This window comes from Rhinoraja longicauda, chromosome 36, assembly GCF_053455715.1.
Source record: "Rhinoraja longicauda isolate Sanriku21f chromosome 36, sRhiLon1.1, whole genome shotgun sequence".
Classification (NCBI taxonomy): Eukaryota; Metazoa; Chordata; class Chondrichthyes; order Rajiformes; family Arhynchobatidae; genus Rhinoraja; species Rhinoraja longicauda.
In genome coordinates, this window is record NC_135988.1 from 4,455,462 (window position 1) to 4,475,012 (window position 19,551).

The 19,551-nt window shown below is 52.8% G+C and overlaps 1 protein-coding gene across 1 annotated transcript in view; it reads right to left on the bottom strand.

Moving 5' to 3' along the window:
* Positions 1-11,353: 11,353 nt before the first annotated feature.
* LOC144610174 (fibroblast growth factor receptor 1-like) overlaps positions 11,354-19,551 on the bottom strand; it is a 136,176-nt gene continuing 127,978 nt past the window's right edge. The window contains 5 exon segments of the mRNA XM_078428726.1: positions 11,354-12,365; positions 12,367-12,405; positions 15,014-15,119; positions 15,636-15,773; positions 17,537-17,607. Coding sequence (XP_078284852.1) covers positions 12,228-12,365; positions 12,367-12,405; positions 15,014-15,119; positions 15,636-15,773; positions 17,537-17,607 — 492 coding nt within the window. The 3' untranslated portion in view covers positions 11,354-12,227.

Here is a 19,551-nt window from a genome sequence, read left to right on the forward strand (position 1 = left end):
TGCTCTCAAGACAGTGGAATTAATTGTAGACTTTCAAAGAGATCCCCCTCCCCTCTCCTCCCCCACTCACCATCAACAACACCACAGTCACATCTGTGGAGTCATTTAAGTTCCTTGGAACTATCATCTCCAGGGACCTTAAATGGGGGGCCACCATCGACTCCACAGTCAAAAAGGCCCAACAGAAGATGTACTTCCTGCGGCAACTGAAGAAACACAATCTGCCACAGGCAATGATGGTCCAATTCTATACTGCTATCATTGAGTCCGTCCTCACCTTCTCCATCATGGTCTGGTTTGGCTCAGCCACCAAGCACGACATCCGGAGGCTGCAACGGATCGTTCGCACAGCTGAGAAGGTTGTTGGCTGCAACCTTCCCCCCATTGACGAACTGTACACTGCAAGGGCCAGGAAGCGAGTGGGCAAGATCACCTCTGACCCCTCTCACCCTGGCTGCAAACTCTTCGAAGCACTTCCCTCTGGAAGGCGACTCCGGACTGTCAAAGCAGCCACAGCCAGACATAAAAACAGCTTTTTTTTCCCCACGAGTGATAGTTCCATTCAATAACCAAAGTCTGTAGTCTCATTTTTTGCTCTGGTTTATTTTCACCCACATGTTTAGACCGTAACGTTGTATCCTTATTGTTTTGATGTGTTGATGCTTTATTCTTAATTGTTAACTGTATGTTTGTGTTGTCATTTGTGAGCGGAGCACCAAGGCACATTCCTTGTATCTGCACATACTTGGCCAATAAACTTATTCATTCATTCATTCATTCATTTATTCATTCATAACCAAGTCCGGGCATCGACTGATCTGGCCGATGTCACAGCTATGGTTCTGTACGAGTCTCACCCCCGGTCACTCCCTCTTCTCCTCTCTCCCATCAGGCAAGAGGTACAGAAGTGTGTAAACGCACACCTCCAGATTCAGGGACAGTGTCTTCCCAGGTGTTATCAGGCAACTGAATCCTATCACAAAACTAGAGAGCGATCCTGACCTCCCATCGACCTCATTGGAGACCCTCGGACTATCTTTAATCGGACTTGACTGGACTTTATTTTGTGCTAAATGTTCTTCCCTTTATCTTGTATCTGTCCACTGTGGACGGCTCGATTGTAATTATGTATATTCTTTCCGCTGACTGGATAACGCGCAACAAAAGCTTTTCACTGTAACTCAGTACACATGAAAATAATAAACGACACCACTGTGCCCAGAGTGCTTTAACTACAGGCTCTGACCCGGCTGTTGAGTAATTTGAACGGTGTCTTGGAGGTCAGACACCCATCTGGGCCAGCTCTTGCCCCTGGACGGCACGGTGGCGCAGCGGGTAGAACTGCTGCCTCACTGCGCCAGAGACCCGGGTTCCATCGTGACTACGGGTATACTACTGTCTGTACGGAGTTTCAACGTTCCCCACGTGACCACGTGGGTTTTTCCCAGGTGCCCCGGTTTCCTCCCACGCTCTACAGACTTTGAAGGTTAATTGGCTTCGGTGTAGATTTAGTGGTCACTGTAGGATGGAGTGGTCACTGTAGGATGGAGTAAGTGGTCACTGTAGGATGGAGTGGCCACTGTAGGATGGAGTGGTCACTGTAGGATGGAGTGGTCACTGTAGGATGGAGTAAGTGGCCGCTGTAGGATGGAGTAAGTGGTCACTGTAGGATGGAGTGGTCACTGTAGGATGGAGTGGTCACTGTAGGATGGAGTAAGCGGTCACTGTAGGATGGAGTGGTCACTGTAGGATGGAGTGGTCACTGTAGGATGGAGTGGCCGCTGTAGGATGGAGTGGTCACTGTAGGATGGAGTGGCCGCTGTAGGATGGAGTGGCCGCTGTAGGATGGAGTGGTCACTGTAGGATGGAGTGGTCACTGTAGGATGGAGTGGCCGCTGTAGGATGGAGTGGCCGCTGTAGGATGGAGTGAGTGGTCACTGTAGGATGGAGTGGCCGCTGTAGGATGGAGTGGTCACTGTAGGATGGAGTGGTCACTGTAGGATGGAGTGGCCGCTGTAGGATGGAGTGGCCGCTGTAGGATGGAGTGGCCGCTGTAGGATGGAGTGGTCACTGTAGGATGGAGTGGCCGCTGTAGGATGGAGTGGCCGCTGTAGGATGGAGTAAGTGGTCACTGTAGGATGGAGTGGTCACTGTAGGATGGTGTAAGTGGCCGCTGTAGGATGGAGTGGTCACTGTAGGATGGAGTGGTCACTGTAGGATGGAGTGGCCGCTGTAGGATGGAGTGGCCGCTGTAGGATGGAGTGGTCACTGTAGGATGGAGTGGTCACTGTAGGATGGAGTAAGTGGCCACTGTAGGATGGAGTGGTCACTGTAGGATGGAGTGGTCACTGTAGGATGGAGTGGTCACTGTAGGATGGAGTGGCCGCTGTAGGATGGTGTAAGTGGCCGCTGTAGGATGGAGTGGTCACTGTAGGATGGAGTAAGTGGCCACTGTAGGATGGAGTGGTCACTGTAGGATGGAGTGGTCACTGTAGGATGGAGTAAGTGGCCACTGTAGGATGGAGTGGTCACTGTAGGATGGAGTGGTCACTGTAGGATGGAGTGGCCACTGTAGGATGGAGTGGTCACTGTAGGATGGAGTGGTCACTGTAGGATGGAGTGGCCGCTGTAGGATGGAGTAAGTGGTCACTGTAGGATGGAGTGGTCACTGTAGGATGGAGTGGTCACTGTAGGATGGAGTGGTCACTGTAGGATGGAGTGGTCACTGTAGGATGGAGTGGTCACTGTAGGATGGAGTGGCCGCCGTAGGATGGAGTGGTCACTGTAGGATGGAGTGGTCACTGTAGGATGGAGTGGTCACTGTAGGATGGTGTAAGTGGCCGCTGTAGGATGGAGTGGCTGCTGTAGGATGGAGTAAGTGGCCGCTGTAGGATGGAGTGGTCACTGTAGGGTGGAGTGGTCACTGTAGGATGGAGTGGTCACTGTAGGATGGAGTGGTCACTGTAGGATGGAGTGGTCACTGTAGGATGGAGTGGTCACTGTAGGATGGTGTAAGTGGCCGCTGTAGGATGGAGTGGCCGCTGTAGGATGGAGTGGCCGCTGTAGGATGGAGTGGCCGCTGTAGGATGGAGTGGCCGCTGTAGGATGGAGTGGCCGCTGTAGGATGGAGTGGTCACTGTAGGATGGAGTGGCCGCTGTAGGATGGAGTGGTCACTGTAGGATGGAGTGGTCACTGTAGGATGGAGTGGCCGCTGTAGGATGGAGTAAGTGGTCACTGTAGGATGGAGTGGTCACTGTAGGATGGTGTAAGTGGCCGCTGTAGGATGGAGTGGTCACTGTAGGATGGAGTGGTCACTGTAGGATGGAGTGGCCGCTGTAGGATGGAGTGGCCGCTGTAGGATGGAGTGGTCACTGTAGGATGGAGTGGTCACTGTAGGATGGAGTAAGTGGCCACTGTAGGATGGAGTGGTCACTGTAGGATGGAGTGGTCACTGTAGGATGGAGTGGTCACTGTAGGATGGAGTGGCCGCTATAGGATGGTGTAAGTGGCCGCTGTAGGATGGAGTGGTCACTGTAGGATGGAGTAAGTGGCCACTGTAGGATGGAGTGGTCACTGTAGGATGGAGTGGTCACTGTAGGATGGAGTAAGTGGCCACTGTAGGATGGAGTGGTCACTGTAGGATGGAGTGGTCACTGTAGGATGGAGTGGCCACTGTAGGATGGAGTGGTCACTGTAGGATGGAGTGGTCACTGTAGGATGGAGTGGCCGCTGTAGGATGGAGTAAGTGGTCACTGTAGGATGGAGTGGCCGCTGTAGGATGGAGTGAGTGGTCACTGTAGGATGGAGTGGTCACTGTAGGATGGAGTGGCCGCCGTAGGATGGAGTGGTCACTGTAGGATGGAGTGGTCACTGTAGGATGGTGTAAGTGGCCGCTGTAGGATGGAGTGGCTGCTGTAGGATGGAGTAAGTGGCCGCTGTAGGATGGAGTGGTCACTGTAGGGTGGAGTGGTCACTGTAGGATGGAGTGGTCACTGTAGGATGGAGTGGTCACTGTAGGATGGAGTGGTCACTGTAGGATGGAGTGGTCACTGTAGGATGGTGTAAGTGGCCGCTGTAGGATGGAGTGGCCGCTGTAGGATGGAGTGGTCACTGTAGGATGGAGTAAGTGGTCGCTGGTCGGTGTGGACTCGGCGGGTCGAAGGGCTTGTTTCTGCGCGTTATCCAGTCAGCGGAAAGAATATACATAATCACAATCGAGCCGTCCACAGTGGACAGATACAAGATAAAGGGAAGAACATTTAGCGCAAGATAAAGTCCAGTCAAGTCCGATTAAAGATAGTCCGAGGGTCTCCAATGAGGTAGATGGGAGGTCAGGACCGCTCTCTAGTTTTGTGATAGGATTCAGTTGCCTGATAACACCTGGGAAGACACTGTCCCTGAATCTGGAGGTGTGCGTTTACACACTTCTGTATCTCTAAATCAAGCTAAACTAAACAAACTGTGTTGGAAGGAACTGCAGATGCTGGTTTACACAAAATGCTGGAGTAACTCAGCAGGATAGGCAGCATCTCTGGAGAGAAGCTCTTTGGGCTAAGGGGATCAAGGGATATGGGGGAAAAAACCGGAACGGGGTACTGATTTTGGACGATCAGTCATGATCATATTGAATGGAGGTGCTGGCTTGAAGGGCCCAATGGCTTACTCCTGCACCTATTTTCTTTGTTTCTATGTTTCTATGAATGGGTGACGTTCTGGGTCGAGACCCCACTTCAGACTCCTGAAGAAGGGTTTCGACCCAATACCTCTGGCAATACCTCAGGCAACATCTCTGGGGAGAAGGAATGGAGAAGGGTCTTGACCCAATACATCACCCATTCCTTCTCTCCAGAGATGCTGCCTGTCCCGCTGAGTTACTCCAGCACTCTGTGTCTGTACACCAGAAGATGAATGGGTCACACTGTGAACCTTGTCACAACGACGGGGAGACAAAATACACACATTGATTTTTTTAACTGAAAAGAACGAACACAAAGGTGGGTTGGGACAAGGTTAACGAGCCCGTGGCAGCTGGTGGGATTGATTTTGACGGTCAGCCGGGTTGTAAATAAGATGTAAACTTGCTGTGAATGCACTTTCCACTGGAGGAATAGTTCCACACTGAGTTGCCTGTAATTAGCCTTTGGGTAACCCGCCAGAACGTCTAAACCAACAGGGAAAGCAACCAGTAAACATGATGAATACCGTCGTAAATATAGATGCGAGCCGGCCAGCTCGTTCACCGTTGCTGCCAGTGAGTGGAGGCATCCATCGCTGATTCACTTTCATTTAGTTTAGAGATACAGCGCGGAAACAGGCCCTTCGGCCCATCGAGTCTGCACTGACCAGCGATCCCCGCACATTAACACTATCCTACACACACGAGGGACAATTTACACTTATAGCAAGTCAATTAACCTACAAACCTGCACGTCTTTGGGGCGTGGGAGGAAACCGAAGATCCCGGAGAAAAACCACGCAGGTCACGGGGAGAACGTACAAACTCCGTACAGACGGCGCCCGTAGTCTGGATCGATCCCATGTTCGGCGCCGTAAGGCAGCAACTCTACCGCTGCGCCACCGTGCGATGAACGGGCTCAGACAAACGTCGCCCCGGCTAGTCCCACATCGCGTTGGGAGGGGTTCATGTTCAAAAGCGATAGGAGCAGAATTAGGCCATTCGGCCCATCAAGTCTACTCCGCCATTCAATCATGGCTGATCTATCTCCCCCACCTAACCCCATTCTCCTGCCTTCTCCCCACAACCCCTGACATCCGTACTAATCCAGCAGTGCTGGATAATGTCCACCCAACTCCCTGTGGAAAGCTCGGACAGATTCTGCACCCACTGATCCCCCCAGCTCCGTGTTCCCGATCCCAACCACTCAACCCCTGAACTCACTGATCTCCCCGTCACTTTCTGTTCCTTTGCCAACACTCTTCTTCCTCTGGTCCGCGACTAGGGGTTGGCAACTTCCTCACTCCCAAAAACGGGACAAGGTGACGTCACCGCCCCGCGCCTGTGACCTCACCCAGCCAGCGGCCACGTGCTCCCGCTCCACCAATGGCGGCCACCCGGGCCATTGACCATGTACCAAAGATAGACAAAATGTCGGAGTAACTCAGCAGATCAGGCAGCATCTCTGGAGAACAAAAATGCTTATTGTGTATTGTATGCATTATTATTGTTTGTTGTGTGTACATACGTGTGCGTGTATATATATATATATACACGCACACGTATGTACACACATATGTACACACAAAAAACAATGATCATATATATATGTGTATTTGTGATAATGTGTATGTATACACACACTGAACTCTTTGTTCTCTCTCGTTTATTATCTTGTTTAGTGTGCTATGTTCACATATTCTGTTGTGCTGCTGCAAGTACGAATGTCACTGTGCTATCTGACACGCCGCGGACCTTCCACCGTCCGGCGCGGCCTGGAACGTGGCAACTTCAACAGCCTGACCGCGGGAGAAGACGGCAGGGGAAGAGGAAAGACATTCTGGCCTCCCATCACAGTGAGGAGGTGACTGGAGGAGACTCACTGTGATGGATGTTTCTTTATGTTTGGTGTTGGTTTGTGATTGTGTGTGTGTTATTGCTTATTTTTATTGCTCTTATTGTTGGACTGTGGGTAATCTTTCATTTCACTGCACATTTATGTGAATGTGACAAATATAATTGACCATTGACTCTGGACTCTCTCTGACTCTTTATTTCTTGTGTTGTTGCATTCATGAGCCTGTAAAGTTGCAGCAAGTAGGGACTTCATTGTTCCAGACCTGGTGCATTGACAATTAAACATTCTTGACTTTCGTCTTATTTGAAACTTCAACCAGTCCCCAACGCCTCTCTGGGGCGGCACGGTGGCGCAGCAGTAGAGTTGCTGCCTCACAGCGCCGGAGACACGGGTTCCATCCTGACTACGGGTGCTGCCTGTGGGTTTCCTCCCACACTCCAGAGGCAGGTTTGTTGGTAAATCGGCTTTGGTAAAGATCGTAAATTGTCCCCAGTGTGTGTGTAGGATTGTGTTAGTGCGCGGGGATCGCTGGTCGGCGCGGACCCGGTGGGCCGAAGGGCCTGTTTTCCGCGCCGTATCTCCAAACTAAACATAAGGGGCATCACGTTCTCAACTCTGTAAGCAGGGGCCAAATTTTGTTGAGTGGCTGGAACGAGCTGCCGGGGTTGGTGGTGGAGGCAATGGCCGCATTTAAGAGACTTTTGGACTGGTTTTATTGTTGCACTACCAGTGCATACGGCAACGAAACACTCTTGACTCTTGGATACGCACCCAAGGACAGGCGGACAAGGTCTCAGTCACATTCTGGAACCCACAAAGTCCATGATAGGCAGAGGAATGTGAATGCTTAGCTCAGAACCCTGTGGCTATCAAACTGTACAACTCCTCCCTCTTCTGTCGTGGGGTAGACGGACCCTCCCCCCCCCAAATCTTTGCACATCCCCAATCCTTTCGTCTCGTCACTTTAATTTCATGTATCGTGCATCTTGTGTTTTTGTGACTGTTGGCAGATCAATTTCCTTCCTGGGATAAACTAAGTTCTATCGTCTCGCATCGTTGAATCCAACAAAACAGGCAAATCAAAAAGGCAGATCAATTGTTAAAAATTTAATCATAAAAGGCTAAATATGGAATAACTACAGGTCAACGTGTAAACATTTATAAAACGGAAAAAAAAAAGTTTCACTTTTTAATTAAACAAAACAACAATAAATTAGGCGATTGGTTTTCTCCAGTGGGCAGCCTGACCTGGGGCAGTGCCACCCTTAACACACTGTGAATCCGCACGTGAAGAATGGTCCCTGCACTGACACACGGTGCCCACCCTCACCACATGGTGCCCACCCACCCTGTCCAACACAGGAGGTCACCCCTGGCTCCTCACCCCACCCCTCTCACTGCCCGTGATACACATCAGCCACACTGGAAACATTGGACCTCTTAAGACCTTGGACCTGGAGACATTGGATCTCAGGGGTTACGGGGAGAAGGCCAGAGAATGGGGTTCAGAGGGGAATGTAGATCAGCCATGGTTGAATGGTGGAGTAGACTCGATGGGCCGAATGGCCTAATTCTTCTCCTAGCACTTATGAACGAATTCTTCTCCTAGCACTTATGAACGCGGACAAAGACTTCCCGCTGCTCGCTCCAGCCTGTCAGAAGTTGGCAGCCTCAGTATTCACACGCACACACATATTTATACACACACACCCAGACTATCACACACCCTCACACTCACTCACACACACTCTGACACACGCACTCTCACACACTGACACATGCACTCTGACATACCCACAATCTGACACACACACTCTAACACACGCACTCTGACACACCCACAGTGACACACACACACACTCTGACACATATACTCTGACACACGCACAATCTGACACACGCACAATCTGACACACGCATATTCTGACACACTGACACATGCACACTCTCACATACTCTGACACACTCTGACACACGCACACACTGATGCATGCACACTCTCACATACACTGACACACACTCTGACACACGCACACTCTGACATGCACACTCTCACATACACTCTGACACACACTCTGACACACGCACACACTCTCACACATGCACATACACTCTCTCACACACACACACAGTGGTATCTTTCGCAGGGAGCTCCAAAAGGAAAGGCCTGTGGGGGGAATCTGACCGACCCTTGAGCTAGTATCCAGGCCGTGGGCCGAATGGCCTGCTTCTGCGGCGGGAGGTTATACGCTTACTGATGCTGACCGTGTGAATGAGACTGAGGGACGAGAGTGGGGCAGGGGCTGTGGGGAGTATTTAGAGGTGGCGCAAGGGAGGGGGGGTGGATGAGCTGCAACTTTCCCTGCACTGGGTGGCCGTGCAGCTCCTCAATCGAGCGCCTGTCCTGCATTCACCACGCGGTACTGCAGCCGCACACTGGTCCCATTCACACACCCGCGGTCTCCACACACTCACTCTAACACACTCACTCTCCCACACACTCACTCACACACTCTAACTCATTCTCACACCCACTCACTCACTCTAACACGCCCACTCTCCCACACACTCACTCTAACACTCTCTCCCACACTCACACCCTCTAACACTCACTCTCACACCAACTCACTCTAACACACTCACTCTCCCACACTCTCACTCTCTCCCACACACTCACCCACTCACACTAACACACTCTCTCACACCCACTCACTCTAACACACTGTCTCCCACACTCACACCACCCACTCACTCACTCTAACACCCACTCACTCACACTCACCCTAACACATTCTCACACCCACTCACTCACACTAACTCACACACCCACTCACTCCAACACACTCTCTCCCACACACTCACTCACACTCACCCACTCTAACACACTCACTCTCGCACCCACTCACTCTCCCACACACTCACACCCACCCACCCACTCACACTCACTCACTCCCCTGCTCACAACCTGAGCTGCCAACCTCCCTCAGAGAGACTTTAATCAGATGTCTGGCCATTGAGGAAACTAAAGTGGTTTTCAGGCTGCAGAACTCAGTGGACCAGCAACAGAACAACCCCAGACTCTGTCACTGCCTGCAAAACCCCAGAAGGATCACACCTCAAAGGCAAGGACTGACCCAACCTACAGACCCCCAGCTCATCTAGTTATCCACGTTACACCAACTGCAAGCAGGAAAACTCTATTCGGCCCCTCAACCTGTTCATAGGACATTGCAGCACAGGATCAGGCCCTTCAGCTCTCGACATCACCGTCTGTATCTCTCGTCGCCCTTCCCCCTGACTCTCAGTCTGAAGAAGGGTCTTGGCCCAAAATGTCACCCATTCCTTCTCTCCAGAGATGCTGCCTGTCCCGCTGAGTTACTCCAGCATTTTATGTCTATTGATTGATCGATTGAAAGATACAGCATGGCATACAGGCCCTTCGGCCCACCTAGTCCACGCCGACCATCGATCCCCCCGTACACACTAGTTCTATGTTATCCCACTTTCTCATCCACTCCCTGCACACCGGGGGCAAGTAACCTCTACAATCCTGCACGTCTTTGGGACGTGGGAGGAGACCGGAGCACCCGGAGGAAACCCACGCGGTCACGGGGAGAACGTGCAAACTCCACACACACACACACACACACACACACAGCACCCGAGGTCTGGATGGTCTCTGGCGGCGTGAGGCGGTGGCACTACCCCCTGTGCCGGATGTTTTGAGTTTGATGGGGGCCGGGGGGGTGAAGTGGGGTCATAGGGTCAGTCAGTAGAGGGAGGGGGGAATGGTTTGGGTCAGGGGTCGATGATGGACTAACTCAGACCTCTTCGTTACCATGGCAATGGGTCTCCCGGGGGGAGGGGGGGAGTTGGTCAGTCTGCAACTTGGGAACGGGACCATCTACCCAACTAAAACCCTGGAGACCCCAGCTGGGAAAAGATGTGTCCATGAGGTGATTACTGTGGTCAGGGCAAGGGGGAAACGGCTTCCCATCCCGGGGGAGAGAGGTGGGGGGAGACTGTGGGGACGGGGGGTGTTTACAGGAGATGTGCCGGTCAATGTTCGAGGACCAGAGGACATAGATTCAGGGTGAAGGGGAAAAGATTTAATAGGAATCCGAGGGGTAACATTTTCACGCAGAAGGTGGTGGGTGTGTGGAACAAGCTGCCAGAGGAGGTAGTTGAGGCTGGGACTATCTCTGAACCACTCTGTTGAAATCGCCTATACTGAAGTGTAGTACGCAAAGGAGCGTAACGGCCGCCATTTTAGTAGGCAAAACCCGCCGTTCGCTCTGCCTCTCGCAGTGTAATCAGTGTTGTGGGGGAACAGTATGTGTGATGATACCATTAAAATGCAGAATATATCTCATCTAACAGCTCACAGATTTTTGTTATTTTTCTTTTTAAATGTTTCTGCAAGTTCCTGCCGACTAAAATGGCGCCGTGACGTACTACGGTTTTTAGGGTCGAGTGGTCTATCTTGTTCCTCTAGTATCTTTGCCCCTCCCCCCTCCTACTCCCCTGGTCCGTCACCCTCTCCTACTCCCCGGTCCGTCACCCCCTCCTGTCCCCTGGTCCGTCACCCCCTCCTACTCCCCCGGTCCGTCACCCCCTCCTACTCCCCCGGTCCGTCACCCCCAACCTGTCCTCCGGTCTATTGACCCCTTCCCCCCCCCTCCCCGCCACCACACTACGCTGCCAGCCATATATTGAGCACTGGGGTGGAAAGATGAGACCCCCCACAGTGCACAGACACCCCTTGGGGTGTTCGAGACCCACGACACAAACCCTCCCACCCCCCCATCCCCACCCCGGGAAAACCACACGCCAACCCTCACCTCCATCGCCCCGGCATCTAACATGTTAACTTTACAAAAGGAAAAACAGTTCATGTAAATATATTTATATTTATACATATTTGGCCATATTTACACGGCTCTCCCCCTCTCTCTCTCTCTCCCGTTCACCCGGCAGGCTGGCACTGCCCCCCCCACTCTCGGGCACAGAGGGTCAGCTCAGAGCCGCCAGTGCCACCACGCTTCACTGGGGCAGGGGAGAGGGGGGAGATGAGATGGCGGGAGTGCAGGGGGGGGTCAGATACCCTCCTGCCCCAAGGGGAAGGGCTGTCCTCCCATCTCCCCCCCTCCCGTGTGTGAGCGAGGGGAGGACATCTTACCAAAGATCAGCCTCCTGTGGTCGATGGGCCGCGTTCCTGGCTCCCTCACCCACATCCCCCCGAGGAGGAGGAGAGAGGAAGGGGGGGGGGGGGGGGGGAGGGGGGGGAAACGAGAGCAGGTGGACGAGCAAAGCACCCGTCTTCTCCAATGGTCGTTTGTGTGGCGCCATCTCCAGCTGTTGAGGACAGGGAGGTTTCTGACCAACGTCCCTCTCTCTCTCTCTCTCTTTCTATTTCTCTCGCCCTTTCTCTCTCTCTCGCTCTCGCTCTGAAGGAAAGGCTCACTGTACCAGATGATGAGCCGAAGATGGCGAGCGGGCAAGGAACATGGTGGCCTCCCAACACAAGAGGCGCTGTAGACGTGGACCCGCGGAGAGATCTCGTCGGACCCGTCCATCGGTGGACTGACTTCATGGAATGTTGTCCGAGGAAGGGGAAGGGGAGGGTGGGGTGGGGGGAAGTGGGGAGGGAGGGGGTTCGGCTCTGCTGTAGCGCACGAAGGCAGCGCGCCTCTCTAGTGCTTCCTCTTCAGGCCGCCGTTGGCGCGGCCCGGACACTTGGGAAGGCACGGCTCCTCCGGCAGCGGGTCGTGGGAGAAGACGGAATCCTCCCCAGAAGAGCAGGTGGAACTCCGGGTGTCCGGGAAGTTGGGGGGAATACTGGTCCAGAGACACCGACAGGTCCAAGTACTCCTGCAGAACCCGGACAACAAAACAAAACCGCCAGTCAAAGAGGGGCGTCAAACGCTGGGGTAACGGTGCGGAACGGTAAGATGGCCAAGCAATTCACTGGAGGAATTTAATAGAGAGTTAGATAGAGCTCTCGGGGCTAGTGTAGAGTTAGATAGAGCTCTCGGGGCTAGTGTAGAGTTAGATAGAGCTCTCGGGACTAGTGTAGAGTTAGATAGAGCTCTCGGGGCTAGTGTAGAGTTAGATAGAGCTCTCGGGACTAGTGTAGAGTTAGATAGAGCTCTCGGGGCTAGTGTAGAGTTAGATAGAGCTCTCGGGGCTAGTGTAGAGTTAGATAGAGCTCTCGGGGCTAGTGTAGAGTTAGATAGAGCTCTAGAGGCTAGTGTAGAGTTAGAGCTCTAGGGGCTAGTGTAGAGTTAGATAGAGCTCTAGAGGCTAGTGTAGAGTTAGAGCTCTAGAGGCTAGTGTAGAGTTAGAGCTCTAGGGGCTAGTGTAGAGTTAGATAGAGCTCTAAGGACTAGCGAAGAGTTAGATAGAGCTCTAGGGACTAGTGTAGAGTTATAGAGAGCTCAAGGGACTAGTGGAGAGTTATATAGAGCTCTAGGGACTAGTGTAGAGTTATATAGAGCTCAAGGGACTAGTGTATAGAACTCTAGGGGCTAGCGGAGAGTTAGATAGAGCTCTAGGGGCCAGCGGAATCAAGGGACATGGGGAGAAAGCAGGCACGGGTTACTGATTGTGGATGATCAGCCATGATCACAATGAATGGCGGTGCTGGCTCGAGGGGCCAAATGGCCTCCTCCTGCACCTATTTTCTATGTTTCTAACTTTATTTATCCCAGGAGGGAAATTAATCCGCCGACAGTCACAAGATACACGAAAAATGAAAGTGACGAGTGGAAAGGATTGGAGATGTGTAGAGATTGGAGAGGGGAGGGAGGAGGGGAGGGGAGACAGTCAGTCTACCTCACAACAGAAGGGGGAGGGGTTGTACAGTCTGAGAGCCACAGGGTAGAAGGATCTCCCGTGGTTCAGTGGGACAGGCAGCATCTCGGGAGAGTAGGAACGGGCGACGTTTCGTGTCGAGACCCTTCTTCACACTGTGAGTCCGGGGTGGTGGGGGGGGGGGGGGGGGGGGGGGGGGGGGGAGAGACACAGAGATATGGAAGGGTAAGGTGTGAAAACGAGACATCAAAAGCATGAATCAACTCTGCAGACTAAGCCTCTGACTAGCCAGGAACCTCACACCTCCGCCGGTCTTTCTGAAGTGGTTGGCCGAGACCAGCAACCTCTGAATACTTCCTCACGCACAGTTAATCCAAGGTGGACACAAAATGCTGGAGTAACTCAGCAGCTCAGGCAGCATCTCGGGAGAGAAGGAATGGGTGACGTCTCGGCCCGAAACACCACCCATTCCTTCTCTCCAGAGATGCTGCCTGACCCGCTGAGTTACCCCAGCATTTTGTGTCCACCTCAGATTTAAACCAGCGTCTGCAGTTTTTTTTTCCTGCACAGTTAATCCACTTGGATTCCTCTCTGCAACTCCTCTGTTCACGAGGCAGAAGAAAAAAAAACCCTTCCCCTTTCCCAAATACCAAAGCAAATATTAGTTCGAAAAACCGGGAAATGAACATTTCCCTTCCTGCTGTGTCAGTGACTGAGAGTGGTGAGTTGGATAAAGAGGGCAGATGTCCCCTGAACTGTCTCTGGCTGTGAACCCCTTCCTCTGTTTCCATCCCCCCCCCCCTCCCTCTCACCCCACCACCTGCCCAGGTGGCCCAGCGGTAGAGTTGCTGCCTTACAGCACTTGCAGCGCCGGACACCCGGGTTCGATCCCGACTACCGGTGCTGTCTGTACGGAGTTTGTACGTTCTCCCCGTGTGTTTTCTCCGAGATCTTCGGTTTCCTCCCACACTCCAAATCCCTACAGGTTTGTAGGTTAATTGGCATGGTAAATGTGAAAATTGTTTCTAGTAGGTGTAGGATAGTGTTAGTGTGCTTTGATCGCTGGTCGGTGTGGACTCCAGGGGCCGAAGGGCCCGTTTCCACGCTGTATCTCTAAACTAAACTAAACATAGCACAGTACAGCACAAGAACAGGCCCTTCAGCTCACTGTGTCTGTGTCGAACATGAAGCCAAGTAAATAGGAAAATAACTGCAGATGCTGGTACAAATCGTAGGTATCACAAAATGCTGGAGTAACTCAGCGGGTCAGGCAGCATCTCAGGAGAGAAGGAATGGGTGACGTTTCGGATCAGACTGAAGAAGGGTCTCGACCCGAGACGTCACCCATTCCTTCTCTCCTGAGATGCTGCCTGACCCGCTGAGTTACTCCAGCATTTGTGATAACCTTCGATGAAGCCAAGTTAAATTACTCGCCCCCGCCTGGATTTGATCCATATCCCTCCATGCCCTGCATTTTGGGTCCTTGATGATGCTGCTGGCCTTGCCGAGGCAGCGTGAGGTGTAGATGGAGTCAGTGGAAGGGAGGTCAGTTTGTGTGACGGTCTGGGCTGCGTCCACAACTCTCCGCAATTTCTTGGGGCCTGTTCCCAAAATGGGCGGCTCATTTGTGTTGGACAATGGCTCTCTCTGCAAATCGTGGACTCACCTGATTGGAGGATATGGCCAGGATTCTGTCCAAGTCTTCGACCAGCTGTTTGAAGGTCGGGCGCTGGGAAGGCATGACGTGCCAGCAGTCCCTCATCGTCATGTACCTGGATGGGAGGAGAGGGTCTATGTTCAGGTGATCATGGTCACGTGTACCGAGGTACAGTGTAAAGCTTGGTCTTGCATGCCATCCCATCAGGTAACACTGGTCATGGAAACAATCAACTCAAACTCAAGTGCAATGGGTACTCCCCGCCCCCCCCCACTCCAGACTCCCCCCCTACTCCTCTCCCCCCTACCTCCCCACTCCAGACTCCCCCCCTACCCACGCCCCCACTCCAGACTCCCCCCGCCCCCACTCCAGACTCCCCCCTACTCCCCTCCCCCTCACCCCCCCACTACCCATGCCCCCCCACTCCAGACTCCCCCCCAACCATGCCCCCCACTCCAGACTCCCCTACTCCCCCACCCCCACTCCAGACTCCCTCCCCTACTCCTCTCCCCCCCACTCCCCCCCTACGCACGCCCCCCACTCCAGACTCCCCCCCACTCCCCTCCCACCCCGTACTCCCGCCCCCTCCCCTGACCTACCCCCCCCCCTCGCCCCGACTCCCTGTACTCACAGCTCCTGGGTGCAGTTGGAGGGCTTGTCCATCCTGTGTCCTTCCTTCAGCAGCTTGAAGAGCTCTTCCACGGGAATGCCGGGATAGGGCGACCCTCCCAGGGTGAAGATCTCCCACAGCAGCACTCCGAACGACCAGCTGGACCAACAAACGGGAGCAGGCGGGGGTCGGAACACCAGTGAAGAAACGTCACCTTTAGTTTAGAGATATAGCGCGCAAACAGGCCCTTCGGCCCACCGGGTCCGTGCCGACCAGCGATCCCCGCACACTAATACTATCCCAGACCTCCCAACATCTGATTTTACATATTCAGAATGTTGATGTCCAAAACTCAAAATTTTACATCAAAATTCATAATATGGCGCGTGATGCAACTTTTCAGCAAAAAAAAGTACGCACGCCAAATGTACATAGATGTTACGCTACATTCACGTGTGCAAAACGACTATTATTTCCAACAGTCTGTAGTTCTTGGACTACATGTACAACGTCAGGCCGATCATCAGTATATTCTGGTATTTATAGAAAGGTCATTGAACAGAAATACTTTTTACACCAAAGAAAAAATAGTTTTGTTTTGGTTTTTCTATTTTGGTTTTTCCGTACACAAAATGTATGACGAAGTTATGAAGAGTTTCATTTAAAACTGCACATTCCTAATTTCATTGAAGACATACTTGCTCCAGTGGTGTTCAACAGCAAATCACAACAGTCCATGTCCCCCCCACCTCCCACTCCTCCCCACCACCCTCACCCCGCACTACCCTCCCCCCATCCCCCCCCTACTCCACCCCCACTCCCCCCCTACTCCACCCCCACTCCCCTCCCTACTCCACCCCCATTACTCTCCCCCCACTACCCTCACCACACCCCACTACCCTCCCCACCCACCCCCACACTACCCTCCCCCCCCATTACACTCCCCCCAACCCCCTCCCCCCCCACTCCCACCTCCCTCCCTACTGCCCTCCCTTTCCCCCCCACTCCCGCGCTCCCCTCCCCCTCCCCCCCCAACCCCCTCCCTTCTCCCCCATCCCCCTCCCACCCCTCCCTTCCTCCACCCCCCTCGACCCCCACTCCCCCCCTCCCCCGCACCCCATCCCCTCTCAACATCAACGGGCCTCGCGCTACGCAGCGAGGCGAGCCCAGCGGTGAGGCAAGACCGGGCTAGCGGCCGGGGCGGGGCGGGGCGAGCGGCGAGGAATGTGTTTTGCGGAAGAATGTGAGGTGAAATCGGAATGGCGGAGATGAAATAAGAAAGCGGAAACTTTCCGCCAAATTCGGAAGGGTTGGGAGGTCTGCCATCCTACACACACTAGGGACAATTTTTACATTTGCCAAGCCAATTAACCTACAAACCTGTACGTCATTGGAGTGTGGGAGGAAACCGAAGATCTCGGAGAAAACCCACGCAGGTCACGGGGAGAACGTACAAACTCCGTACAGACGGCGCCCGTAGTCAGGATGGAACCCGGGTCCCTGTCGCTGTAAGGCAGTAGCACTACCGCTGTGCCACCCTTTACTTTAGACTTCACAGCACAATTCTAATCATGTCCAGTCTTTCTGCTGGGTACACGTGACAATAAACTAATCTAAGACACGATGAGGCTCTAGACTTTAGAGATACACATTAATTACCTGGTACACTAGTTCCATCCAACCCACGAGGGACAATTTACAGAAGCCAATTAACCTACAAACCTGCACGTCTTTGGAGAGTGGGAGGAAAGCGAAGATCACGGAGAAAACCCACACAGGTCACGGGGAGAACGTACAAACTCCGTACTCATTAAATCTATGTCCTTGGGTTCTCTTTTAGCAGACAGGCAGGGCACACGGGTAGTACACATGTCCCCCCACCCCTCGCCCCCACCCCCGGCAGCTGAGATATCTCTACTTACACGTCGCTCTGGTGAGTGTAGATACGATCGAACAAGGCCTCAGGAGCCATCCACTTCACCGGCAGTCGGCCCTGAAAGACAACCGCGGCACCTTTAGTTTAGAGATACAGCGTGGAAACAGGCCCTTCGGCCCACTGAGTCCACGCCGACCAGCGATCCCCGCACACTAACACTATCCCACACACACTAGGGGCCAATTTACACTTACACCAAGCCAATTAACCGACAAGCCTGTACGTCTTTGGAGTGTGGGAGGAAACCGAAGATCTCGGAGAAAACCCACGCAGGTCACGGGGAGAACGTACAAACTCCGTACGGACGGCGCCCGTAGTCGGGATCGAACCCGGGTCTCCGGCGCTGTGAGGCGGCAACTCTACCGCTGCGCCACCGCGAGGGCAATAGTGAGAGGCACAGACAGGGTAGACAGTCAGAACCTTTCTCCCCCAGGATGGAGATGGCAAATATTGGAGAGCATTGGTTTAAGGTGAGAGTCTGGGATTCAAACAGCGTGGAAACACGCCCTTCGGCCCAACCTGCCCATGCCGGCCAAAACACACACTGGTCCCACATGCCGGTATTTGACCCAGATCCATAAACCTTTCCCATCCATCCACCTGTGTAAATGCCGTTACCGGCCTCAACTACCTCCTCCAGCGAGGGCAAAGTTTAAAGGGGACGTGCGAGTTAGGTTTTTTCACGCAGAGGGCAGTGAGTCGTTGGGGCAAGAGGCCGGGCAGGGGGTGGGGGAGGCAGATACAACAGTGGCGTTTAAGAAACTTTTGGATAGGCACATGGATGTGGAGGAAATGGAGGGGTATGGAACACGTGCATCAGTCTGAAGAAGGGTCTCCACCCAAAACGTTGCACATCCCCTCTCTCCAGAGATGCTGCCTGACACTGCTGAGTTACTCCAGCATTTTGTGATGCCGTCGATTTGTACCAGCATCTGCAGTTATTTCCCTGTACAATAGGGGTAATTTTACACAGGTAAACCTGTTGTGGGAGTCCAGAACCAGGGGCCAGAGTTTAAGAATAAGGGGTAGGCCATTTAGAACTGAGATGAGGAAAAACTTTTTCAGTCAGAGAGTTGTGAATCTGTGGAATTCTCTGCCTCAGAAGGCAGTGGAGGCCAATTCTCTGAATGCATTCAAGAGAGAGCTAGATAGAGCTCTTAAGGATAGCGGAGTCAGGGGGTATGGGGAGAAGGCAGGAATGGGGTACTGATTGAGAATGATCAGCCATGATCACATTGAATGGCGGTGCTGGCTCGAAGGGTCGAATGGCCTCCTCCTGCACCTATTGTCTATAAACCCCCTGGTCTTTGGTATATGGGAGGATATCTTAGCACCCGGAAGGAATCCACAGCCAGAACGTGCAAACTCCACACAGACAGCACTCGAGTTTAGGATTGAACCTGGGTCTCCGGCGCTGTGAGACTGCAGCTCTACCAGCTGCGCCACTGTGCACAAAACAAGTCTCTCAGCACCAGATTCAACCCAGTGAACCTTCCTTGAATGACCTCCTGTACAAAGTACATCTGTACGTCCTTGAATCAGCACTCCACATTTGGGCAGTGGGAGCGTGGAGATGGGAGAGAGTGGATGGGGCCGGAGAAGACACAGAAGGCTGTGGAGACCAAGTCAATGGATATCGTCAAGGCAGAGATAGAAAGATTCTTGTTTAGTATGGGTGTCAGGGGGTTACGGGGAGAAGGCAGGAGAATGGGGTTGAGAGGGAAAGATAGATCAACCATGATTGAATGGCGGAGTAGACTTGATGGGCCGAATGGCCTAATTCTTCTCCTACCACTGATGAACTTATGAGACTTCAGAGAGAGATACACAAGGATGAGGATTTTTCCAACAGACGCTTCGGTAATATTTATAACCAACTTCTCAAGGGCAGTTAGGGATAATGGAGATATAGAAAAATGAACAAAGATGGAGGTACAATTGGTGTGGTCTTTGGTTTAGTTTAGTTTTGAGATTCAGCATGGTAGCAGGCCCTTCGGCCCA